The 25,348-nt window shown below is 54.4% G+C and overlaps 8 protein-coding genes across 8 annotated transcripts; 3 read left to right on the top strand and 5 right to left on the bottom strand.

Moving 5' to 3' along the window:
- Positions 1-2: 2 nt before the first annotated feature.
- CTAM01_05089 (uncharacterized protein) lies at positions 3-1,800 on the bottom strand (the record flags this gene model as incomplete). Its single annotated transcript, XM_060521119.1, has 2 exons — positions 3-383; positions 478-1,800. The coding sequence occupies 2 exons, from the start codon at positions 1,798-1,800 to the stop codon at positions 3-5; spliced, it is 1,704 nt and encodes a 567-aa protein (XP_060384488.1).
- A 596-nt stretch (positions 1,801-2,396) lies between these two features.
- On the top strand, positions 2,397-3,221 carry CTAM01_05088 (uncharacterized protein; the record flags this gene model as incomplete). The annotated part of the gene is made up of 1 exon (XM_060521118.1): positions 2,397-3,221. One exon carries the CDS (start codon positions 2,397-2,399, stop codon positions 3,219-3,221), a length of 825 nt encoding a protein of 274 aa, XP_060384487.1.
- A 651-nt stretch (positions 3,222-3,872) lies between these two features.
- Positions 3,873-4,838, bottom strand: CTAM01_05087 (feruloyl esterase B; the record flags this gene model as incomplete). Its single annotated transcript, XM_060521117.1, has 1 exon — positions 3,873-4,838. The coding sequence occupies one exon, from the start codon at positions 4,836-4,838 to the stop codon at positions 3,873-3,875; it is 966 nt and encodes a 321-aa protein (XP_060384486.1).
- Positions 4,839-5,600: 762 nt separating this feature from the next.
- CTAM01_05086 (uncharacterized protein) lies at positions 5,601-6,827 on the bottom strand (the record flags this gene model as incomplete). The annotated part of the gene is made up of 1 exon (XM_060521116.1): positions 5,601-6,827. The coding sequence occupies one exon, from the start codon at positions 6,825-6,827 to the stop codon at positions 5,601-5,603; it is 1,227 nt and encodes a 408-aa protein (XP_060384485.1).
- A 3,122-nt stretch (positions 6,828-9,949) lies between these two features.
- On the top strand, positions 9,950-12,865 carry CTAM01_05085 (uncharacterized protein; the record flags this gene model as incomplete). Its single annotated transcript, XM_060521115.1, has 3 exons — positions 9,950-10,050; positions 10,150-12,436; positions 12,491-12,865. The coding sequence occupies 3 exons, from the start codon at positions 9,950-9,952 to the stop codon at positions 12,863-12,865; spliced, it is 2,763 nt and encodes a 920-aa protein (XP_060384484.1).
- A 1,591-nt stretch (positions 12,866-14,456) lies between these two features.
- CTAM01_05084 (uncharacterized protein) lies at positions 14,457-15,471 on the bottom strand (the record flags this gene model as incomplete). The annotated part of the gene is made up of 3 exons (XM_060521114.1): positions 14,457-14,643; positions 14,722-14,895; positions 14,999-15,471. The coding sequence occupies 3 exons, from the start codon at positions 15,469-15,471 to the stop codon at positions 14,457-14,459; spliced, it is 834 nt and encodes a 277-aa protein (XP_060384483.1).
- A 2,713-nt stretch (positions 15,472-18,184) lies between these two features.
- Positions 18,185-21,434, top strand: CTAM01_05083 (proline racemase; the record flags this gene model as incomplete). The annotated part of the gene is made up of 3 exons (XM_060521113.1): positions 18,185-18,297; positions 18,400-19,394; positions 20,461-21,434. 3 exons carry the CDS (start codon positions 18,185-18,187, stop codon positions 21,432-21,434), a joined length of 2,082 nt encoding a protein of 693 aa, XP_060384482.1.
- Positions 21,435-22,872: 1,438 nt separating this feature from the next.
- Positions 22,873-24,855, bottom strand: CTAM01_05082 (uncharacterized protein; the record flags this gene model as incomplete). Its single annotated transcript, XM_060521112.1, has 1 exon — positions 22,873-24,855. One exon carries the CDS (start codon positions 24,853-24,855, stop codon positions 22,873-22,875), a length of 1,983 nt encoding a protein of 660 aa, XP_060384481.1.
- Between the last annotated feature and the right edge of the window lie 493 nt (positions 24,856-25,348).

The following is a 25,348-nucleotide window of genomic DNA, read 5'->3' as shown; positions in this document are numbered from 1 at the left end:
AGCTAGGCCAGCAAACCGAGATTCCGCTCTCTGCCTTCCTTGAGCAACATAGCATAGCTGCTATTACCAAGCTTTTGTACCAACCAATCCCGATGAACCGCGTCGTCTGTTTGCCTCGCCATGATGAAGACAGCCCATTGGTTCCGCCACATGAACGGTCTCTCTGGCCTCTGTGTAACCATCCGGAAAATCACCCGGAGGAGATCGTCTTGGGCGACGGCAAGATCTTGTTGAAGCGATTCGGATGGTGAAGCAGAGGCCATGGCAATGAGGACACTGACGAGGACAGCATGGAAATGGATAACGATGCTGTAGGACGCTGTGATCAACTTTGCATCGGCTGGATTGGGGGCTTCTGCCAAGCGAAATATGGCCGAATATTCCTGCTCAGCCCCTCGGAAGTCAGCCGCTGTTATTGGCCAGTCCTACATGGGGTCTGCAAGATGTAAAGGGATATAGGAAAGACTATTGTCTTACCTCTCGTAGACGATGTAGCGTAGTCACTATGCCGTTCAACTCGTCTTCGTCAATAATGGATGCTTGGGCCCGATGCAATCGATCGAGACAAATGTTTGCGAAAAAGTGAAGCTCCAAGGGCTTTGATCGCTCTACATCATCCATCAACTCCTCGCAAGGATACAGCGACCCGAAGTAATCAGCGTGGACATTCCGGGAACAGGCAAACAGGGAGCGCGATGCACCATCGCCGGAGAGTACCAGGCGAGAAACGTTGCCTCCAATGCCGCAATATTCAGAGTCCAGGTCCTCATACGCTATGAAGAGCAGGAGACTCGCGACAAGACTCCTGTTCGCAGGCAGAGCCAGAGGAGAAGAGACCGAATCAACAGCGGATTTCTCTTCAGGAGATGTGCTGCTAGAGAGATCCCGGAGTGGGGACTCCTCGGCATCGAAGAGGTTCAGAAGACGATGCTTGCGGACGTAGTCTGCTACTGCAGAGCTGAGCTTCTCCATAGCCCGACGACATTTATCATCCCAGATCGCACGGTACGTGAGTTGCAACAGCCAAAAGGCCATCAAAGTCTTTGTATGATCACAAATCGGCTCTTGCATTCCGTCGACAAAGCTATTGGTTCCCATTGTGAAATGAGACTTGGCCGTGGCCAACACTGAACGGTTCGGGTGGTTCCGGGCAACGGTGCCAAGGCATGACGCCAGCAGCAAATGCATGACCGTGGCGTCGTCGTAGGCATGATGAAGCAGGATGGCCAACTTGGACCATAAGAAGGTCTTGGGACTACACTTTGAGAAGACGTTCTCGAAGAAATAGAGAGCGTCCTGCTCCAAGGGGCCAAAGAGAATCGAGCACCGGGATGGTATATGTCCAGTGCTCAGCAGTGCTTGAGGTGATGCCACTATATTCTGATTAAATATAACATTCAAGGCCATGCGTTTGTCGTAGTGAGCTGCGTGATTTAGAACCGGATCAGTCGTAGTTGTCGACTCGTTTTCTTTCACCGACGTCGTTGAGGGACTCCCTCCCAAATCAAGGGGACTTTTGTCGCTTTCGGCCCTTTGCTGGACAGTGTTTTTAGATAATTCCTCCGAGGGCAAGATTGGAGGAGGCATGTACTGAAGGCGAGATTTGACAGGGCCAAACCCGCGCCTTCGCTCTCGGAGGGGAACATGATCTCCACGCCACTGGCAGTGACGCTGTAGGCGACTGCATCGCTGGCATGAAGGCCGGTCCTCTGAGCACTTGACCTTGGATCGTGCGCAGGTAATGCATCCCCTTGTCGATCGACTCCGTCGGCGGGATACTGTAGTCGTGTTGTCGAGCATGGCTGGCGATGATGCCTGTGAAGTGTCTTGCTCAATCGCTTGCGCAGTCGTCGGCGCGAGACCTTGGACAATAAGGAATTAGATCGAACAACGTGAGGGGTGGCATGGCGTTGACGGGGGGGAGACGGCCCTATATTGAACGAAAAGCAAGAGAGTGCGATGGTTGAGAGAAGTTATTGATAAGAGATACAGGAGAATTGCATCATCCCGGAGTTAACGACTTACTGTCGCTGACGCTCCTGATCCCTGAATCGTGCATAAGATTATCTCAACTCTGGGGTACCAACTTAGCCTGAGTGGAGAATTGCGGTCCGAATTGGCCACTAATAGTCTTCGGACCGAGAGTTAATTGAACGAACAATCATAGTTTAGCATGATAGTAGACCACCTAGGTATTAAGTTACTTATCCTATCTAGAGATTGTCAACTTTCAGACGACCTCAACTTAGAGAATTGTGATAACTGAGAGCTTTCCCCAAAGAAAAGACGAACTAAGTCTCTTTTTTTTTTTTTTTGGACCACACAGTTGTCGTATGTGAGGCATCTAAAGCGGAACCCACCCAACAGAACAAATAATCTCGTCGAGTCGTGTGATGATGGATGAATCAACTTTACGTGGAGAGGAGCACCGAGGAAGATCCTCCGAAGGGCAGGGGCGGCTGAAGAGCATCCAAAACACGACCAAGAAACACCGATGGTGGTCCTCTAAAAACTTGCAATACATACTACTAGAAGACTCAGACGAAAAGGGAGATGCAGGAGATGCATGGGCGCAAGAGTTGAGAAGAAGCAAAGCCTCCCTTTGGAGATGGCGTTCTGCCACAGCACTGCTCCTATTAGCCTTAATCCTATCCTGGCTCCCGCTCTCAACTTCGAAACTAAGTCGACAAGACTACCCCCAACCAGAAGAGGGCGAAGACAACGTCCTGAAGTGGATGAAAGAAGCCGAAGTCGCCGAAGGACACTTCTGGTGCGGAAACTCGACCATCGAAGCCAAACGCCGAGGTTGCGCCTTCAACAAGCTGCACAACAGATGGATGCCCCCAGCCTGCACACAAGATTTCGAACACGCCCGACATGCCGTATTTGAAGCCCTGAGCGGCGGCGAGGAGGAGCTGAAGTTTCAGTTCTACAGGGACGAGGACGGCAAACCGGGGGCTGAGATTTCCGACGAAGAGCTGGATGAGTTTGAGATTTTGACGCCGGCTTGGACGACTGTTGGACACCACATGACGCACTGCATGTATCTTTTGCTGCAGGCTGCTGCGGCGCTGAATTTGGGGACAAAGGCGGATATGGTTGTTCATGCGTGGGAGCATGCGAAGCATTGCGCCATGGTTGTGTTGAATGAGACGAAGAGGGCGCCGGCTTGGAATGATGTCAAGAGTTTTGGGCATACGCAGTCTGGTGTTTGTTGGTAAATATCTACCTAGTAGTCAATGCAAGATATGCTTGGGAGTATTCACATATTCTATGGTTTATCTACGGCTAGATGGATACCTTAGGCAGGCCCGCACCTTCCGTGAGAAAGTCATATAGGTCCCCTCAATCTCATTCCCGTCACCAGCCAGCAGGCGCCCGTCTAGGTCGACGGGTCAGGTCAAACTGGCTGGGTGGTGGAATGGTTCATGGTCAACAATCATATTATACGCCAACCAGCCTACTCGACGACAGGCTTAGCGAGTCCCTGAGTTCGAATCCCAGTATGAGCACCAAATTTCCCAGCATGAGCACCAAGAGATGTAGCCCCCAGCTCAGCACCGGGGGGGTGAACTCTTTTTTACATCGACTTAGATAAACCTGATAATGCTCCATCTACGTATCGGTCGTCCAGTATGAATATTCAGCTAGTGGACTCCGATATCAAGCTGACTTCGTTTCTAGAAAGGCCGCGGCCGTAGAGAACAGACTTACGCTGCCATTGCTAATTACTCAAGATAACTATTAGAATAAGCCACTAGGTAATGAAGTATACTATACATAGTATGTATCTAAGCAACGCTTAAGATTTGTAGCTCAATACTCCTTGAATGATAATTACTCGCCATCCATTTCAATATATCCACGGTAGGCTAGTAAGCCTTTGATGAGCGCCGTCTCTTAGCACAAGTCCCCGGCACAGGCAACGACTTGCGCGAGAAGCAGTTCTCCCCAACACAATCCAAATCAAAGAACCTGATAACCTCATCCGCCTGATCAGGAATATTATGATCAATCCCATGAGCCAGAAACGCCTCAAACAGCCCCTTCGTCCCATACACACTCTTCGTCCACCCCGCAACAGGATCATCCTCTATAACCTCCGTCGGCGTAGCCCCCGTCCCCAGCACCGTAGTCCACATCTTGATCTCCTCGTAGAAATTCGTTACATTCAGCACATTATCCACGTCCCCGTGTAAAACCTGCAGCTTCGGCCTCGGGCCGGCGTACCCCGGATACCCAGCCTCCACAATGGCAGCCCACTCCTCGCCCGTATGCGTGATACGCCCGCTCGCGCAGTCGTCAGACCACACGGCGAACCCATCCGCAGCATAACACCCAAACGGCACGCCCGCGAACGCCGAGCCCGCGGCAAAGACGTCCGGGTACGCCCCGACGAGGACGTTTGTCATCATGGCGCCAGAACTCACGCCGGTGACGAATACACGATCCGGATCGACGTCGTAGTTCTGCAGAGTCCAGCGGACCATACTCACGATTCCCAGAGAATCACCGCCGGCGTCGTGCGAGAGCGTCTGCGGCGAGGAAACATCCCAGCAGTAGTCTGCGGTGTGGGGCGTGGAGGGGTATATCGTGACGAAGCCGAGGGTGTCGGCGAGGGGCCGCCAGGGCTTGTAGTTGAAGGCGTCTGTCGCGTTGCCGTGGCACCAGTGCGGGAAGACGAGAAGGGGTGCGTTGGGGATGAGGGAGTCGGGAACGTAGAGGTAGAAGGAGACGTTTGTGGGGTTGGGGCCGAAGTCGGTTGTGATGTGTTGGAGCGAGGCAGCGGTTGCGAGGGTTGGGAGGAGGGCTGTTGCCCAGGCTAGATGGAGGCGCATTGTCGGGTTCGTGGTTTGGGGAGAGGCTGTCTTCACGATTGCGACCTGGGGAAAGATGCCAAGAGAACGAGCTGGTAATGCTTTTGAAGTGGGATGAGAGCTGCTTCTTATGTGCTTTTTGGAGGAGCTACCCCCGGCACCCCCGCGATACCGGGCATACGAGTAGAAGAAGGGGCAGCATATGATGGGCCTTCATGTTGCTTCATCCTCACTGGTTCAATTGGCATTGGGGTTGACTGAGGTTGCATTTCTTGCGCGTGGTTGGCGGGGATGGTGTTGTAGGGGAGATCGTCGGTGGAGATGGACCATGGAGGTTCGTGCCTCCGTTTCCCAAAGCGGGAATGTGGAGCCACGGTGAGCCGGTGAGCCGGGTCTCATCGGTGCGAGAAGTCCGAGAAGACGGCTTCTACTCGCAATGTCTTCTGAATGGATGGCGATGCTGGCAATCATGATATTCCAAGCAATTGGCGACTCTACTTTCCCGAGAATTTGAGCATGGATAATATCAGACGCACAATGGTACTGTTGACTCTCACATCGTAAATGCTCTCTCTCCGTTAAGAAGTCGAGGAGACGTCACCCGGTTCACCATCACGAGATGCTGCTTGCCAAATACCCATTGATTTTGATTGACCAAGAACTCCAGACGACGCAGTCTCTGCCCTATTGCACAATATTATGTCAATTGTCGGCCAAGCCAAGTCTATGTGCCGTTTCTACCCCCACCATTCTCTACGCCCCCGTGAAAACCGACTCATCCCCTTATTTTCTCTTGGCGAACGAAGAAGCAGTTTTCTGAACCTTTGTCGGCGGTGCCGCCTCTGCGTCGCTGTCGTCGTCCTCATCCGAATCTTCAACATCGTCGTGATCGACCTCGTCCTCGTCAATAACCTCCTCGCCCGAGCTCTCGTCCTCCGCCGCAGCAACCTCCTCCTCATCATCTTCGTCATCCGAGTCACCGACGAAGCCGTTGGCAGCAGGAACCTCATCGTCATCATCGTCGTCGATTCCCAGGAGCGCATTCCTTGCGCCGTTCAGCACCGCCTCGGCATCCTCCTCGCCTTCGACGTAGATGGCACCCTCCTCCTCGTCGTCATCCTCGTCATCCGCGTCCTCGAGCTGTCTCGCGGCGTCACCTCCACGTGTCCGTCCGTTCCTGAGCTCCATCTGCGCATGCAACATGTCCAGCTTGCCCTTGAGCGCGAGCAGGCTCGGCAGACCGCGCGAGCGCTCGCTGAGGACCTTTTGTAGCGCGACTAACCGCTCCAGGGCCTTGGGCTGAACCGCCAACGCTCCGCCGTGTACGATGAGCGTCCACTTGACCCAGTCCATGAGGCTGCCCGCGCGACCGGGCCGTCTGTGGAAGCGGGCGGAGAGCTTAGTGAGGAGGACGCCGGCGAGGCTGCTGTCGAGGCGCTCAATCGTCTGCTTGATGCCTTCGGGCTGGCTGGTCTGCAGGCAGTTTTCGAGGAGATCGGTGTCGTCGGTCTTGAGCGCCTGGGTGAGGACGGTGCTGAGAGAGGATAACGACACGGGCTCGAGGCCCTTTCTTGATGACTGCGAGACGAGGGCCTTACTGCTGGCGTCGTCTTGTTGCGCGAGCATGGCGGGGACGTCGATCGTGCCGCGGATCAGCTCGCCAAAGGTAGGCGACCCTGCCTCCTCTTCCTCCTCTGCGGCGCCGGCCTCGGCATCGGCCTTGGTTTGTATGGTGGTGGTTTCTTCTGTAGCGGTGCCGTTCACGGCTTCCTTTGCGTTGCCGGTCTCGACCTCGGCGCCTTCCATTTCCTCGTCTGAAACATCCTCATCGCTTTCCTCGCCGGAAGAGATTTCAATCGCTTCGTTGGCGTTGCCCTTGAGTGCGGCCTGCAGAGAGTCTGTCGCGGAGACGGCGGCTCTGCTCTCGTCAATTGTGGTCTTGGAAGCCTTGGGCGTCGACTTGACGACTGGTGCCGTGAATTTGCCGGAAGATCTCCGCCTTGATGACATGGTAACGGATTTTTGGGGGGGTATCTCGAGGGAATCGGGTGGTGGAAACAAAGGTGGGAAAAGTCGTGATCGAGTTCCTCTCCTCCAGCAGCGACAGACCTGCTTGAACTTTTTTTTTCTGCCGCCAACCAATTTTTTTTTCTGGTTGGATGTACATGACCGCCCGCGGGGGGTCTCGCTGACATAATGAGTGGAGGTGGGGCTGTTCTCATCAGTGTCGGGTCCGGTCGCGAGATTCTCGGCCTCGGGAATACCTTTCGCCGCCATACCCCCATCCCAGCCGCTTATGTAAGTGGAGGCTCTGTCCCATTCATCGTGGTTGAGTTTGAGGTCAAGAGATGCATCTGCATAAATCAATGTTGACTGTGAAGGGCAGTCTGTTTATAGCCTCTCGGCTCAATCATTTGTCTGGATCTGCGCCGCACGCTGTTTGTCTAAACACGACCGCGTAGTAGAACCGACGCAAGTTCCACGTCGAGTCAAGCAAGCGGCGACGCGACAGTGCGCAAGCCAGAATCTGAAGGAAGCTATTCGCAAAGGTGTGCAAAGCCTCAAGCTAGAGCAACAGAGAGAGCAACAGAGTCTGGCCGGACCATCAGAACTTGAGAAGCTCACTAGTAAACAAGAAGGTGATTGGGGGCATGGACGCTGCTGTCCAGCTACCCTCGAGCGAGAGCTTGTGCGCCACAATGAGCGCTGGCTATTGATTGGCTGACACGGTTCTCAGGAAGGCTTGGTCCCGTCTCTCTGTGCTATGCCATATTTGTCTCATCGCGATCCACTGTCAAAGCATGATTGGTTATCAAGACTGCAGCTATCCCTGTCGTATGCCCTGGCAAGGGTAATCTGTCGAGCTCTGACTGGGGTCAGCGCGACTTGGCGGGTTCCTACAAATAAGAAGTGGCCCCGAATTCTGAATTTCGCGCTTCTGATGCAGAAAAGTCCTGGAAAAAGTTCAAAGAAGCCTGACATTGGTCATCTGATCTGTCACGAGACCTCGGAGAGACACAGACACCTCGGAGTGAACAGTGTTGGCTCAGAGCTTTCTCTTATTCGATTGGGGATCATTCCGGTACGTACCGATTTTGTTTCCCGTCGCATCCAACAAAGTCAATTCTTTTTCTACGCTTCCCAACTACCACCAAACACGCCCTCACCTCACGACTATACTCGCACTATTCTGTATCACCAGTTGATTGCATCGCGTACACGATGTGTTGAGCTATTCCTCCGGTGTTTGCATCCCCTCTACTGTCGTTTTCTTCCTGCCGATGCAACGGACGGACCGCGTTGGCTTCATCTGCCACCACTCTATCTACCATTACCTATGGACCATTATTGTACTTTCAGAAATGAGAAACCATGTTTGCTCTTGCACAGCCTACGAATTGATGTCGCGCGCTCCGCCTGGCCCCTCCTGCTTGGAATCCAAGGTGTCGCGATGGCTGGCATTTGTTGCGTTGCCTGTGTCGCGCCCCTTGGCCTGGTTCACTCATCAAAAGTCCACCAGCCTCACGCATCTCCTACATGATCGACAGGCTCAGCCACACCTCAGCTTGCATTACTTGTACTTGTACGGACTACGATGCCAATACTAACCACTGATGGGTGTCTAGACACTACCTTAGGAAACAAATCGATACAAGGCAAGAACAAAGCATCACAAACGCGCCTCGAACTTTCTTTAGGTGAGTTCGCAACGCATACGTATTTCGTACCGAATCTCATATTTATCCCCGTCCTCGATCGCCGTAACCTCAATTATCGGTCAACACAACAAGAAAGAGACGCCTTCCCGTCTTGCATTTCACATTCAATATTTCCCACGTCCCACGCAGACACGGTCCACATGGCATCCCAAGCCCCCAGTCACATTTCCCAGCCTCGCGCGTTTAGGCCAGATCCGGGAGCTGAACAAGCACCTCATTGGCTAGTGCCTCCGCAACTTGCATAAATATGCATTTTATGTCACCTTGCGGCCCCCCTCCCCCCGGTCCACCCTCGTCCTCCTTCAACTTGCTCTTCCAACCATTTCCTCGCAAATTCACGATCTCTTCCCTCTTTTTTTCTCAAGTCTTCCCCGTCTTCCGTGCTTCCTCCCACTCGGACCTCTTTCCTGCCTGACCCTTCTGGCTTCAATCACCCACGCCCCCAGTCGTCGATCACTCAGACGCACTGACCACCTTCTCCCTCTGAGTCTCTCACTCACTCACTCTTTCCCTCTCTGACCTCTACCCCCCCGGTCTTTCCTTCCCGCCTCTTTCTCGTCGTCTCGTCGTTGCTGGCCCGTGGCTTCCTGCCCAACGCTACGCCACTACTTATTTTTTTTTGTTTCTGCCGCTGTTTTCAGGCTGCACCCCCTTCTGAAGCAGGACCCGTCGCCCAGTCGCGAGTGCGCGCCTTCCTCCGATAAGGCCAGATAACCGGCTGTCCGGGGGCCACCCTTCCCAAGCTCGTTCTTTCTCATAAATAGGACGCGCCGCCATCTCGGCCAAAAACCACTGACGTGCACGCGATTTCCTCCGCCCAGGTCCTCCACCTTCCCGTATCGCCAAAAAAGTACCTCGCACCTGCCATTCGCGACGCGACACGGCCGGATTAACCATTTCGCCCATCTCATCGTCGCCGCAACCGACGATCACCTCGACTTGCGACACCACCATATAATCAATTGCGCATCGTCACTCATCGTCGGCGCATTCTCGAATCTTTCCTCGGATATTCCGCGATATTTTCGGCACCTCCATCTCCCACAATCGCCTCTATCGACCCTGCTTGCCTCGCGCGTGCATCCAAAAGCATCGCGACGCACCTTCTCTAATTACAACCAAAACCGCGCCGGCTCTTTGCTCCCAGCTGTCCCTGCCTCGCCACATCCTCTCGTATCTCGAATCATCGACGCGATTGCTACTGCTTCACGCGCGACGACTTCAAAGTCATAGGATTTGGTTTGCGCATACACCGCCGCTCGAGTCAGCAACACCAAGGCGCTATCCCCGACGTTAGCCAACCGAATCCTTGTTGTGCATCCCGCCATCGCCGCAACCTGAAAGACATCTGCGCGCGTCGCTACCTTCATGTTGCGTCGCGCACAGTAAATCTGCCCTTACCTCAAACACCACATGGCAGTCATGGCGTCGCCTCAATCAGAACGCGCCGTTCCGGATCAGAAGCCGACCGAATCCACACCAGCAAAGGACGATAGCAAGCCCGAAACCAATGGGTGAGTAGTAGTTGCATTTGTTAAGCGATGGACTTCATTTGCCCGTTCGCACGGCTTCTCTCAGAGCACAATTGCTGATGATTGCTTCTCCTTCCACAGTCACACCTCCCCTGCTGAGAAGAGCTCCGAGAAGGCAGACGAGTCCGCAAAGTCACCCAAAACCAATGGCGACAGGAAGCATGATGAGGAAGTGAAGTCGTCGTCCGATGCGAAAGTAACTGCCGCCAACGAGAAGGAAACGGAGAAAGAGGAACCAGCCAAAAAGTCACCTGCACCGGCCGACGAATCTTCCGCCAAACCCAAGTCTGCGGAGCCTGAGCAGTCAAAGGAAAGCAAGGAACCTAGCAAGTCTCTGAGCCCCCCCCCTGCTGAGCTTCCCAACGACGTCGATATGGCCGATGCGCCAGAGGTCGAAAAGGCGGAGAAGAAGACCGACGAAAAGCCAGAGGAGAAGGCAACTGAGAAAAAGGCGGAGGCTTCTGAGCCTGCGAAGGCTGCGACAGAAACCAAAGACAAGGACGTCGAAATGAAGGAGAGCGACGACAAGGTCAACGGAGCAAAGGACGAGTCGCCGGCGGCTCCTACGACTGCCGCTGATCAAGAGGTAGATCTCCAACCAGCAAGCTTGTCTCAATTGGCCATTGACAATGACAAGGAAAAGGACAAGCCCTCGAAGCCCGCAGACGAAGACGTGCCTATGGCGGAGGCGCCATCAACCGTTAGCAAGGTTTCTCGCGAGAGAGAAGATGACGCGGATGCTGAGCCCGCTCCTAAGCGCGCGAAGACCGATTCGAATGATGGAGCCATCGAGTCCACCGTCGAGGTTAAGCCCCAAGGCGCGCAGGACGATTTGGCCAAAGGCGAATCGGCTCTCGAAGACCTCCCTTCATGGATCGATGCCGCACGCGACCCCAAACCCCTTACATCTCACCAAACGAGAGAATTCCGCAAGGTGTTGGCGGGTGTAAAGAAAACCAAACACGGCGCTCACTTCAAGGACGCGGTTGTCAGGATGTGGCCTAGCCTTGCTGAGAGCTATCTCATGCGGGTTAACAGACCCATGGATATCGGCGAGCTTGAGCGAGGCCTGCGCGACAACAAGTACAGCAGCCTGCGTCAGTTCAAGGATGATCTTGGATTGATCTACAAGAACTCCGTCACTTTCAACGGCATCAACAATGAAATCACATTCGCGGCGCTTAGTGTGGTTAAGTTAGCCTGGACCCGCGTTTGCGAGATTCCTTCCGACGAGCCCGCAAAGTCGAAGCCAGTGCCGAAGCCCTCTCGATACTCAGAGTCACGGACATCAGCCCCTCCGCCTCCTGTTCGTAGACAGCCTAGCATTGCTGCCGCGAGCCCGCCGGCAAAGGCGGAGGCCGAAGCCTATGCCGTTCCTCCTGGTGGTGTGCCGCAAGTTCGCCGTGCCTCGGCCCAGAATGACTTGGACCGCCCCAAGCGCGCCATCCAGCCCACCAAGAATCGCGACCCCGACTACTCCTCCAAGACCTTCAACCGGAAGAAGTTGCCCATCGAGCTTCAATTCTGCTACGAGGTTGTCAGTGAACTGATGGATCCAAAGAACGCCTCCTGCAACCTCGCATTCCTGTCCCCGGTCGATCCCGTGGCTCTAGCCATCCCCACCTATTTTACCATCATCAAGCGGCCGATGGACTTTGGTACGATTATGGCCAAGCTCAAGAGCTATGACTATCCTGGTATCAAGGAGTTCCAAACAGATGTCAAGCAGGTCTTTAAGAACTGTTACAAGTTCAATCAACCTGGTCAGCCCGTCTACGAGCAAGGCCAACAGCTCGAGCAAATCTTCAGGGGTCTGTGGTCAAAGAAGGAGCAGTGGATAAACAAGCACACCCCCGCCAAGCCAGTGGATGACGGCTCAAGTCGTGATAGTGAAGACGAAGCCGAGGAAGAGGAAGAGGCGCCAGCCCCTGCAGTTGATCCCTCGGTGGCTGCCACGATTGCATTCCTGGAGAAGCGTCTCGAGCAGGAGACGAAGCAGTTGACCGAGCTCTACAAGACGGCGGACATCGCTAGTGACGCTGTTATCGACCTTCAGCAGTCTTTGCTCACCACTATCCGGCAGCGTCTCATAGATGAGAAGGCCAAGCTCACCACCACAAAGCCTGCCAAGAGCGCCGCCAAGGCCAAGCCGCCAAAGCCTGCTAAGTCGAAGGCGGCTAATGTCCCCGCGAAAAAGGCAGCCGCGGCTCCCGTCTCGAAGAAGAGCGGTGGCGGCGTGGCCAAGAAACCCAAGCAACGAAACATGAACCAAGCTGAGAAGGATGCTATCGCGAACGCTATTAACGAACTTGAGAGTCCTCATATAGAACGTGCCATCGACATCATCAAGAAAGATACTGGCCAATCGGTAAGACAAACCGATTTATTACCTTCATTAGATATATGCTAACCATCTTTGTAGGAAAATAGCAGTGGCGAACTCGAATTGGAGATCGACCAACTCACCAACGAGGCGCTTCACAAGTTGTGGGATCTGTGCAAAAAGACTTTGCCGAGCTTTGGGCAGGGCTTGGGTTCGAATGGACCAGCACGTGAAGCATCACCAGTGAACAACGCAGCGGCAAAGTCGTCGGCCAACAAGCCGTCCAAGTCGAAGAAGAACAAGCCCATGAATGCTCAAGAGCAAGAGGCTCGCATTGCCGAGCTCGAGCGGCTTCGCAATATGTACGACGGCAAGGAACCGGGTGATCAAGAGCGACCCGGTAGTTCTGGTCGTGCGCACGAAGCTCCTGTTCACGACAATGACAGTGAGTCTTCGGATTCGGAAGAAGAGTAGAGGGGCATAATGAGTAGCAGCAGCTTTTTGGGTCCAAAAGTCGCTATGTGGCGTGGGGAGGACGACTGAATGCGCCTGGTACCCTACGATAGGGGAGTTTGGCGCTGTACTACTTGGCTCATTCCGACACGCTAGAGAGGGTTTCTCTCGCGTGACGCTCAGCAGCATCTGAAGCGGGCGCTTCCGAGGCCCGTTGCCTCACGGCTCTGGGTCGGGGGCGGACCGCGGGGATAGCGATGACCGTGGACGTCGCGGAGGACTCCTGCGCATTGAGCGCGCAGGCGATAAATCTGCCCTACAGCCGGATTGAGAAGAGCGTTGATTTGCGGGCGTTGTGACTGTATGCCCAATACACAGCATCTTTTATTGCCAGCTAGCGGACGTCAAAAGAGGCTAGCCAACATTTGAGCTGTAGAATATGATGTATAAAACTTTTCAACCCGTGCTATTGATGAATGAGAAAGAGAACGTCATGTGGCCGTGTATAGTAAGTCTACATAGCGGAGACTGCTTCAAATGAGCTTGACCTCTATGGCGGCGGCATCATGCATCATGGATGGCTGCTCAGTACCTACCCTTAGCCCTCATCTTCCATGTCTTCTTCGCCGCAATCGAGACTGTATCGAGTACGTCGTAAGAGTCGAGGCTCGGCCAAGGGTCTCAAGGTCAATGGCCTGCTTGTATGGATGAATTAGCGCAAGCAAACGGCGCTGGGGAGGAAAATCGGATTGACCGATGCGCAGAGTACTTACTAAGGCACGGATCGGTGACGGCCTGGGAAAATGGCTGGAAACAAATGTGTGCAGCTAAATGGGTGATCCGTGTTCAGAGGGCTCCGATGAACGTGGGATTTGGGCTGCTTGGGATTGGAATGTTTTGGGAAGCGTTGCGGTGACGATGGGATATGAACTCATGGCATGGAGGTTGAGGATGTAAAGATTGGAAGGGCGGGCTGGGCCGATTAGTCCCGGCGTGGGCCCGGCGGTGGGTGCCGGGCAGGGAGTCCACATGCGGCCGACGAGAAAGGTACCCTCGGGCCTATGAAGACCTGGACTCTTCGTGGAAAACAATGTTCCCTTTAGTGATTGTATTAATGGAAAAAGATTCCCATTGATATCGATTATAAGAAAAGATGGTCTATGCGTTTTGTGCTCGCTAGATAAAGATGTACAGTTGGAAGATGCTGGTCATGTACCGAGTACGTGTGGGAGTTTAGCCGAGCATATTGTCTCTTTCCCGTCCCTGTCTGGTGATGCCCCTATCAAGATGAGGTAAGTTTACCTTATGCTTAACTCCGCCAGTTCATTGATATCGTCGTGGTTTCTTCTACACTGTCCAATACTCTGCCTCATGATCCCTAACTTTTCTTCCGTTCTGGCCTAATTGCTTTCTTTGCAACATGGCCGCTTTCTTTAGCGGAGAACGGGCTCTGCAACTGTATTGCCTCATGCGTGAGATTACAGTGCCGCCAGCCCTAGTAACTTGGCTCAACATAACTATCTTCAATATGGGGTAGTTGCAGGCTTGCCTAGCCATGGGTGTGGTAAACTAAATCCAAGACGCGGTGGCCCATCTGTGTCTCTACGTTTACTCATGAAGGCTTCCTCATGGTACAGCAAGAGCCAAGCACAAGATCGTCGCAGCCACCACCAGAGCTATCATGGCAGGCGGCGAACGGGAGGGGCTGCTGGCTTGCCCACTCATGCGGCTCCCTCCGGCCCGGGGAGTCGCCATCACCGTTGTGCTTTGGGTCACCGTTACTGTTGCGACGGAGGCTTCTGGGACTGGAAGAACGCGGAAACCCGTCTTGTTAGAATCACACGTAGGTAAAAATAGCCCAGGATAGAGTCTCGTACGTAACGGGGTTAAGGGGAAAAGGACCGGGGTGCTTACGTGGATGTGTGACGCGGTACCAAGTCATGGGGAGAACGTAGAGCTCCGACATGGCGATGCAGAAGATAATTCTCCTCGCGTCGGTGCTGCCTTGCGTTTGAAGCATGGTGATTGTATCGCACGTGTTGCTCGGTCCACTACCCTCTCCGATTAGTACGCGTCCTTTTTGCGCAATCTTCCATGATCCCCAAGTTTCGGCCGGGCATGAAAAGGAAAGAAATGAAAGTGGTCAGTCCTTACCAGTCTGCCTGTCCAGTCGGCCCAACAGCATAATTCCCAAACGGCCCGCCACACGATGTCGCCATCTCACAGAAGGGATTATTCCGCGGACAGCAGACCCCAAACTTACTATCCGCAGCAAAGTAATTGTCTGCCGGACATGTCGCCGAGACCCAGGCGCCGGACTGGGAGTACCACGCGATGAAATTCGTGCGGCCGTCCGAGGACCGGGGGTCGCCTTGGCGGGCGCGGAGAAGACGGTGCGATGCGAAGACCGGGTCCGGGGCCGGAGTGATGGTTAGGTGCGGGGCCTTGTAGGCGCGGTTCGGGGGTGCCGCTGGTTCATTTCTTTGATTTTGTGTGCTGGTTGTGGTCGGGGTCGGAGTGGTTGTTGTGCTGCCGAGGACGATGTTGCTGAGCAGGAGGAGTAAGAGGAGGCGGAGGAGGGATAGTGTCGAGAGAGGGGACCCGTACACTGGGGGTGAGATGTGCATCTCGAGAGCGCGCGGTGGAAGCGCTGCTGCAGCTTCATGGAGTGATTTCTCTCTCTCTCTCTTCTCTGCAGCTCTGTTGATGAAACTTTGCGGTCTGAGGGTAATAGGTCTGAGCTAAGGGGTTCGGGAAGCGGGCTGGTAACAGGTATTAGAGTTGCAGCGGGAAAAAGTACAGGAGAGAAAGAACAACAACGTAGAAGAAAGAAGGGTCACATTCTAGCAACGTTTCCCGACGCCCGAGACGGGCAGGAGGAGAGGGAGGTGACCTTTTTACATTTTTGGTAGCCTTGGTGTGAGATTTTCGGATTGTTATGTGGAATGGTTTCTGCACATGAGGTCGTGCGGTGGTGCATACACCCACCCCAATCCCAGTTTGGACTCGAGATTCGTGAACCGGATCTGTCGTGCTGATCATGCAAGTTCGAATGGGGAGAGGCCACGCGTGTAGGCCTGGACCAGAAGTTCAGAATGGTGGATGAATCGTGTCTGGTTTGTCAGTACTTCGATGGTATGGGTTTAGAGTACGAGATTTTCGGGTGTTTGGGTGAGCAGGTACTGTAGAGTGAGATCATGATGGACAAGACTGGGATACAGGGCTTACTGACGGGCCGGCGATGCATCAGAGGGAAGGTATGTGTGTTCAGCTCCAGGCTTCACCCGCAGACGATCTTGCAGGAGCCCGTGAGTCTTGTCAGAAATGTGGCCGTGAACCTAATACGGCGGAACACGATCCCGTTCGTACTAGGATCATTGCGGCTAGTCTTACGGGACTCTTCACTTGATCTGAGAGAGGTGTGAGATGAGGGGAAGGAGGATTGTGGCCATGAATAGACTTGTGGTGTGCGTGAGATCTGGGTAATTAGGTGAGGACGATGGTTGGTGTAAGCGTAAGATGGTAGGGCTGCGATTGGCTTCAAGGGTGCAGCCTTCTTCGGGGCAGGATACAATCCTATGAACGGGAATAGACTGGACTCTTGATTCCGATTCAATAGGCTGCCCGTGTCGGGTGGCGGGAGGCTGACACTTCTCGTCAATTCACAATGGTTGCACTAGTATATCTTCATTCTCGAAATGAGATACTTTTGAGGGTGACAGCATTCATCGCCCTAGTCAAAGTGCGTAAATCACTTGCAGGTGACTACTCGCCCCCTCATCAACCCTCTCGTCTTTGTCAATCTCTTCAACACCAGCTTCTAGAACCGGAAGCCTCGATCCGTTGTCAAATCGCCACTTACATCCCCTCAGAAACATCGGATAAACAGCGTTTGTTCAAGAGCAGGATTGGGAGAATCCGAGGCGAGTAAGGGGTCTACGGCTTCCAGTCACAGTTAAGGTGAGTAAGTCACTGAGAGTGGTCGCTATCGCTACCGCTGCCGATTCGGCGAGTCTCAAGGCCCCCGTGAACAAACCACTTCCAGCCTTTGAAGGGGGTCGTCCGAAGTTGAGTGCGGAAGCTCGGAACCAGAGTTTGGTAATTGTGAACGTCGGATCAGTTCGCAGCCGTATGGCTCGCACGGCGGCCTATTTGAGTCAGGGTCTTCCCGGTCCCTAAGGCGGTCACTACTTGGTTGCGGAGGGGAGATCACGGATTTCTTCTGCTTACAAGCCTGTGGGCTCATTTCCCAAGAGACTTTGGTTTGAGCGAGCCTCTTCATACCATGTTGACTATGCAGCAGATCTCTCCTCTCAATTCGCATACGACTACAGAACCAAAAGGAAATACTATTGGGGGCTTCAAGCTGTCGAGAATGGGTTTATTTTACCTTCTGCCAACACCATACGCTACCATCATAAGTTGGTTCTCAGCCGCAGATACCAATTACTTAGTTGGCCGCCGTATAACCTGGTAGAGGCAAAGAGCTGTTGAGTGTGAGCATATTTGTGATGAACCCCGACATCCCAAAACGCAGTAGGTGTTCGTGATGGTGAACTATAACAGAACCTCTCCCACGAAAGGCCACCAGCGATCAATACCTATATGAGACAAACGGCAGGTCAAGGCACGTGTCGGAGAAGTCGAAACCGAGTTTTCATCCCAACACTTGAACCCCGTTGCAGAAGATGCAATCTCAAAACATGACTCTTCACTCCATTGAGGGTAGCTCAGGACTTAGCTAGTTGCAAAGATGGCGGCAGCGAAACGTGGTGGTTGTTGGGTAGTCTGGCGCCTGAAAAGGCGTGCTGCTTGACTGCAAGAAGTGAGGGTCTCTCAAGGGAATCGATACGATTGCTTAAGCCATGTTTACATCGTCCTGCCTGAGTGATTCATGTTTGACCAAATTGTGAGCGAGCTGCTTGTTGCTAATCTGAGCTTGATCTTGCCCGTGGTTGCTAGGAAGCATTATGGGTTTTGATCATCTCGAGTCTTGAGTAGCCTGTCTGTTCATCAGGTTCTGTTCATCAGGATCTGTTCACCAGGACTTCTGGTATTCGATATGTGCACTGAGAGACACCCCTTGATTTACGGAATGCCGACATGCACTCGCTCCGGCGCCGCCGTCACGGTGGACGCACCCCGACATCGGCAACCCGCGGCCGGAAAAGGTGGGGCCCGACTCGGAGGATTGCGAAGCGGATGTCAGCGGCTGACGCTGCGCCCTTTCTTGCAACTACATCATCCCCCGTGCAGGTTTCCCAAAAACCTTGACAGCAAGTGGAATTCGTGGCTTATAGAGAGCATCAAACTTACGAATCTTCGGTTGACTCACCCATCATGAGCCTGCCATCCTTCCTACCGCCCTTCGCGGGCACCGAGATCCGGACCGTGGAGATGCACACGGCCGGAGAGCCGGCGCGCATCGTATACGCCGGCTACCCAGACATACCGTAAGTCTACCTCCACCAGCATCTCTCACATCACGAGTAAACCACCTTCACCCCCAATGAGAGACCCCATCCCCTAACCGGTGACCAATTCCACTCCTCCAGCGGCACCCTCCTCGAACAGCGTTCCCTCGCCCAAACCGACCACGACCACATCCGCCGCAGCATAATCTATGAACCGCGCGGCCACGCGGACATGTACGGCGCCGTCCTCCGGCCCCACACAGAACTCGTCGACGCAGGCGAAGCGCACATGGGCGCCTTATTCCTCACGCACGAGGGGTACGGCGCGATGTGCGGGCACGCCACCCTCGCGCTCGGCAGGCTCCTCGTCGACTGCGCGGACGAGACGGTCTTCCCGCGGCGGCGGGAGCTGGTTGTTGATGAGGAGCGGCAGACGGTGGAGGTCAGGTTGCATGCGCCCGTTGGGGTGGTGAGACTTACGGTTCCTGTTGTGAGGGTGGATGTGGATGGCAGCACTGGGGACATCTCGGGGTGGAAGACGGATACGGGAAGGCGAATTACGTTTCTTTCTGTGCCGACTTTCGCTACGGCTGTCGATCTCTCTGTTCCGATCCCGCGGGATCTAGGTTGGCCGGAGCTAGGTGACGCCGCAGCCGTGACGATAGACGTTGCGTTTGGAGGTGCATTCTATGCTGTCGTCTCCACTGCGGCCCTGGGCTTTCCGTCGTCTCTTTCGAAGCCGGACGTGAGCGGCCTCAGTAACGCAACCAAGAAGCTCAAGCAAGCCTTCAACGCCTCAGCAGACCTCCGCGTCCGCCTTGAAGATCCCGCAGACGACGAGACGGTTCCGGGTTCGCAGTATCTCTACGGCATCATGGTCACCGACACAGGTAGTAACGACGTTCTCCCTACAGCACAAGGATGCGCGGGCGCGGAGACGGGGCTGTATTTCTTCGGCGACCAGCAAATTGATCGGAGTCCAACGGGTTCAGTCGTGCAGGCGCGTGTTGCGTTAGCTGCTGCGCGGGGCGAGAGGAAACTGGGCCAGTCGTGGACATATCACAGTCTTGTATCGAGGGGTGTTGGCGGGGATCGCGGGGCGTTTGTAGGGACGCCCGTGGAGGAGGTTGAGGTTGGTGGGAGGAGGGCTTGGAGGGTTGAGGTGAGTGGACAGGCTTATTATACTGGCTCGAGTACGTTTGTGATGGAGGAGGGTGACGAGATTGGGAGGGGGTTTTCTTTTCGGGGATTTCAAGGGTGAGGGCCGTGATCTCAACCAACCATGTAACCATTCATTCCGTTACTTCTTCGAGTTATATCTGAGGGCACCGCTCACCCTGGGTAACAGCAAGGTCATGAAAGTTCACGAGCAAGTCACTCATCTCAACACAACTTACAAAAATTGGAATCTGGGGATCCAGCAAAAGAATAACTCGACGTTGGCCTGATTCGAACAGACGCTCCCGAAGGAACAAGATTTCTAGTCTTGCGCATTAGACCACTCTGCCACAACGCCGTGGAATCAACCCGCTTTGGGCGGGGATAATCATCTGGCGAGCCCTAGGCGCTCATGTTTGTGTGTCGTAGATAGTGGATCACGACGTGGATTAGGGTCAGACAGGGATGGGTCTTGTGTGTGGTTGGGTCTCTTGGGAACAAAAGCATCGGAACGGTCAAGGCTCTCTCCCCCACCTGACAGATCCCAGAGGTTCACTTCGAAGTGGACTGTCGTGCGTTGTGGTTAAGAGACATATTGCAATGTAGGAGATGGAAGTTGATAATAGTGCAACTCTGGCTCTCCAAACTATGCGTTCGGCTTCTCAGAACCCGCGGTTGTTCAGTTTAGCCGATATCTGGGAGTTCAAAATGTCTAAACGGGAAAAACACGCACTACCCCGATGATTTAAACCTTCGTGTTCATAGCGCTGTGGCGGCGTAAAGCAGTCATCTTAATCGTCTTGTCAGCGATCTTAGCGCGAGCGGGGAAAATCGACATTTGGCCGTGTAAGATGAGTAAACGTGGGCGGGCAAGTCGTGGCGTCACATCGCATTACCTTACTCCGCGTCAAATATTAGCCGCATGTAATTGCGAAGGGCGTCAACTTCCATCCTGATATTATAAACCCCAAGAAACTGCATCGCAGACATCTCACACAACTCCAGAAAGCCAAGGCGTGAATACTAATAAGCTCTTATATCCAGTCTCAACAACTATCCTAAGATCATCTACACTCTACAACACCATCAAACAAGAAACCATGACGACCTTTGAGGGCTTCTCCCCCTTTACAGTAACAACCCAAACCTCCCCCGACGTCGTAATCCACGGCATCAAAAGCGGCGACGCAACCACCTCCTCCCTCCCGCCCCTCCTCCTCCTCCACGGCTTCCCCCAAAGCCACCACATCTGGCACAGCGTCGCAACCGCCGTCAAAGACGGCTACACCGTCATCGCAATCGACATCCGCGGCTACGGCAACAGCTCGAAACCAGATGGCGTCCCCTCCTACGCCAAATCCGCCATGGCGCGGGACTGCATCGCCGTCATGGACTCCCTAGGCTACGACGAGGACACCTCCTTCTACGTCTGCGCCCACGACCGCGGCGCGAGGGTCGCGCACAAGTTATGCGTAGACTTCCCCTCCCGCATCCGCAAAGCAATCTTCCTAGACATCTGCCCCACGCTGGTGATGTACAAGACCACGAACCTCGACTTCGCAAAGGCGTATTTCCACTGGTTCTTCCTCATCCAACCCTCGCCTTTACCCGAAACCCTCATCAACGCCGCGCCGCGCAAGTTTCTCGAACTCTTCATGGGCGGACGCCAGCTCACGGGCCTGCAAATCTTCAGAGAGGAGGACTTCGAGTTCTACGCGCAGGTCATGGGCCAGCCGGAGGCCGTGGGCGCCATGTGCAACGACTACCGCGCGAGCGCGACGTTGGATCTCGAAGAGGCGGAGGCGGATCTGAGGGAGGGGAGGGTGTTGCGGACGCCGCTTGTTGTGCTTTGGGGGAAGCACGGGGTGATTGAGAAGTGTTTCGATGCGGTGGGCGAGTGGAGGAAGGTTGCTGGGGAGGGGGTTGAGGTTCAGGGGAGGAGTGTGGAGAGTGGGCATTATATCCCGGAGCAGGCGCCCGAGGAGGTAGTTAAGACGATCAACGAGTTCTTTGTGTGAGGGGTTTGCGGATGTTGTTGGGGGGTTTGGAAGAAAGGCTTAATGACATGATAGGATCTGTGGAATTGAGTTGCTTTCGAGCGAGTTTATGAGCATTTGATCTTGATTTGGCTTTGATACCACGGCGATGCTCGTACTGATACGAATTCTGCACCAGAAACGAGTTAGGTTTAAGAGGAGTAAACTCATCTCAGAAGGGGATGTGAGTGGCAACTCAAGTTGAACGAGACTAGAAGAAGGGGTCAAAGAGAAGGACTAAAAGTGCTGATTGTGACTGGGATCACAGAAGTCGGTCATGGTGTCGTCTTAACTCGGAGTTCAAGAAGCACCAAAGTCCAACGAGAATGTAAAAGAATAAAGACGGGCTTCGACCGCCGGCCCCGCACCGAACGGCGGCTGCCCCAGATGCCGATAGCAAAGCCGTATACGGCATCGGTTCCAGGCTCAGGCAGGTTCTCAAACTTTGGCTTTATACATCCCATAATATATCACACCTGCCGCCGAGCTTTCATGAAAGTTTTCCCTGACCTCAACCTACTCAGTTGAATAGCAGATGGTTTCATTGTTCAGAGCTATGTAAGGTGTCAAGCAACACACGAGACGTTTTATAGACCTCTTGGCTAGAAAGATGTTGTTGGAATTTGGCCGCTCAGGACTAACGAGCTTAGGCTGAAGGCTATTTTGTTGGAAATGCCCTCGTCTTGAACCGTGCTGTGACACCCATGAATGTGTTTGTCTCTTCCACACTCGTCACTAGTACTCGTAACCTCATCAATGTGTGTTGTGCGCAGATCATGTTCACAAAGCAGTCACATGAACGTGCATACATCATCGCAGTGAGAAACCACCGCAGTGAGAAGCAGCAACGAGATACTGAGTCAAATCAAACGGCCGTTGCCGTTGAATTCGCATTCCAATGTACCTATTGAAAACCCATTGCCCTCTGCGGTGTCAGCACCCCTGAAGGTAGGGTTCGTGCACATTCTGTCATCCTCACTGATGCCTCAAATTCTCCGCGTTGGGAGCATCTGCACTCTGCATCCTCTTCTCGACGTGACCCACAACGTTGCTGCGGCCCATTCCCGTTTGTGTCCGAATGCTGTTCCTCTCCACCTGCTTTGACCCCACAGGCAGCATCTAGAATGCGAGCTTGCAGCTCCTCTTATCGTTCTAGGCCCTCAACACCTCGTGTTTTGTCCTGTATCAAACCACCAAATCATGCCGGTTGCTGCCAAAAAACGTTCTCCCTGTTGAGAAAGGTGAGAGACAATATGAAACGCCTCGTTGAAATCGCACTGCCTCTATCAAATCACCCAGTATGCTGCTCTTCTGCTCGGTTCGACCATGCTGTGTTGCCCGTTGAATCCTCGTCTCTAATGGCGAAATGTCAAAAACTTCACATTTGCTTTTTTTTCTCTCGTACTGTTGTGTCGACCGTCTAAATGGCCCAGCTGCCTCGTCTCTCTCGTACACCCCATGCGAGGGAATCCAGGCTGTCCAGATCCGGGTGTTGTCTAGCCCACTCGTAGATGTAGGATTTTAGCGCCTTCCATCTCGGGCATCTCTTCTCCTCTGCCAACTCAGCCTCAGCCGGCTCCATCAAATGACCACTTGCCATCTGCTTCGCGTCATCAGCTTCAAGCTCTTCGACGCTGACTTGAGCAATCTTGGCGAGCTCCTCGTCAAAGGCCCTTGCCATGGCGGGGTATCCCAGCGACAAGTAGTTGTAGACCTGCGTGATAAAGATGTCGTCGAATTCCGATGCAATCTTCTCCTCCAATGCTTTTTCGCGCTTGAGGCGGTCCTCAAGGCCAGCGAGCATGTGAAGACCCTTGGCCTCGCCTGATCGAACGCGGTGCTCAGCTGTGTTTGGTGTCAGAGTCGCAGACGCATAGTCCGATCCAGGCTCATCCGTCAATGAGCTCTTGCTAAAGGCTGCGGCGAATGGATCCGCAGGGGTGGCGGCTGGAAGCGGTGTATGCAGCATTCTGGGGCCTTGAAGATGTGGTGGTACAATGGCCTGATCGCTTTCGCTGCCCCGGAAGCAGTAGCCCCTCCACAAGCCGGCTTCGCCCGTGGCATCCCTGTTTCTCTCCTCGACGGTCGGGCCTTCGGTGAAGGGGTGGTCCGGCTCAAGCTTGGTCTGCTTCGGCGAGGGGCATTTTCGGAAAATCAGGTCCTTGCCCAGCATCGGCGGGGACGCCGCCTTGCGCATCTTGCGAAACTCGCTCGTCTCCGCAGGGAGTCCGAAGTTGCCGAACGGGCGGCCAAATCCGCCTTGGGGCTTTCGGAAGCCAGTTTCGGGAACGACCTGCGCAGGTGCAGCGATAGGCACCTGGGCAGGCTTGCTGGCCGCGTCTGGCGGAATGTATGGCATGCCAGTTTCGCCAATGGGCTTGCTCACCGGCTCTGGGGGAGGAAGCTCCGGGCGCCGCGTATCTTGGGTAGCGATTGGGTCAGGCGCGATCAGCGGCATGAAACTCTCGCCAATCGGTTCCAATGGTCCCTTGGAGCTGGTGTCGGTGGTGTGGTTCCTCTTGTTCGTCAACCACATGGGATCCGGCGGGGTGTCGAGTTCCATCCTGTCGAGTTCGGAATCGTTCTTGGTGCTTTCGTCGTCGTCATCGTCAAAGACAGGCGCGTGCTCGCCTCTGGCAACAGCCAGATCCTGGGCATGCTTCTGCATCTCCTTTTGCCAATATCCAACTTCTGAAGACTTGCGGCGGGGAGCATGGCCATGGCGGCCCCTTTGCTTGGCCTGAGTACCGGTCTGCTGTGGTGAGACGCTCTCTGGCGTGCTGTCGTCTCCCGAGCTCTCTCTGAAGTAGAAATGGGCGGCGCCTCCCTCACGCGGGCGACTGTTGGGGAACGCTGCCAGAGCAGCCTCTTGCATCTGGCGTTCAGCCTCCATGGCAGCCCATTCCAACATGTAGGTGCCTGCATTCTCATCTTCCGACTCTCTTCGTGCGCCCTTTGGTTGCCTCTGAATCTGTTGAGTCTGGGAAGCGGGCGAAGCAGCGCCATCGTTCAACTTGCGTCTCGACTTGTTCCGTTGGAGGTAGATATGATTCGTGTAGGGTGTGATGTCGGTCTTATCGGTCGGGCGAGTGGCAGGACCAGCGTCGCCCTCCCTACGGGCGCGCCTAGAGGTCTCGATAAGTTGAGGAGCGAAGCGGCGTCTCGGTGCCGGCTGGCTTTGAAGAGAATGCAATTGCGGCGGCGGCTGCTGCATCCGCTGCTCGAAAGGATTGGGAGAGGGCGTTCGCGGGGTGTGTTCGGGAGTCAACTCAGGTGCCGGGCCTGTTTGATGTTGCTGTTGCTGAGATTGCGGTTGTTGCTCGGTAGTCTTACGTACAGACTCGAAGGTGGTCTCGATAGGAACGGGGACGAACCGCCTCCGCGGCTCGGTGGATTGAGCCATGGCGGAGGGCGGCAGATGGAGAGTTGGGGAAGGATTGGCGAAAGGAGAATTTCGAGGCGTCGATCCGAACGAGAGGAGTTGGATAGGGCAGAGAACACCAGGCCGGATGGGAAAAGTTGGTTGGGGAGGTTGTGTTGGAGAACCCTTCTTTCAGTGAGACGAGGGGCAGAGTGAAAGTGATGGGACGAAAGAGTGACGCAGAGGTGGCCCCGGTGTCGGTTGAGGGCAGTACCTAGAGTGTAGATGTGGTGGGAGAGGCTGGTCTGTGGTTGGGCGATGCCGCGAAGAGATATTGCTGTCGCTGCCCGTGCGGCGCGTAAGTGTTGAGGAGGAGAAGAGAAAGGAGGGTATGAGAGGAGGGAGGGAGGGAGGTAGTAAGACGGATAGATCGTGAGTTTTGTCAGAGGACAAGACTCGGAGGTGAGGAGGTAAGGTACGGGCACGTCTTGTTCGGTTGAGCCCTTGTGTGTCAATCGTGGGAAAAGACGGAGAG

Source organism: Colletotrichum tamarilloi (genome assembly GCF_030869305.1).
Source record: "Colletotrichum tamarilloi strain Tom-12 chromosome Unknown Scaffold_12.1, whole genome shotgun sequence".
NCBI lineage: Eukaryota > Fungi > Ascomycota > Sordariomycetes > Glomerellales > Glomerellaceae > Colletotrichum > Colletotrichum tamarilloi.
The sequence above is the reverse complement of the archived record's forward strand: the minus strand, read 5'-3'. Positions and strand labels throughout refer to the sequence as shown.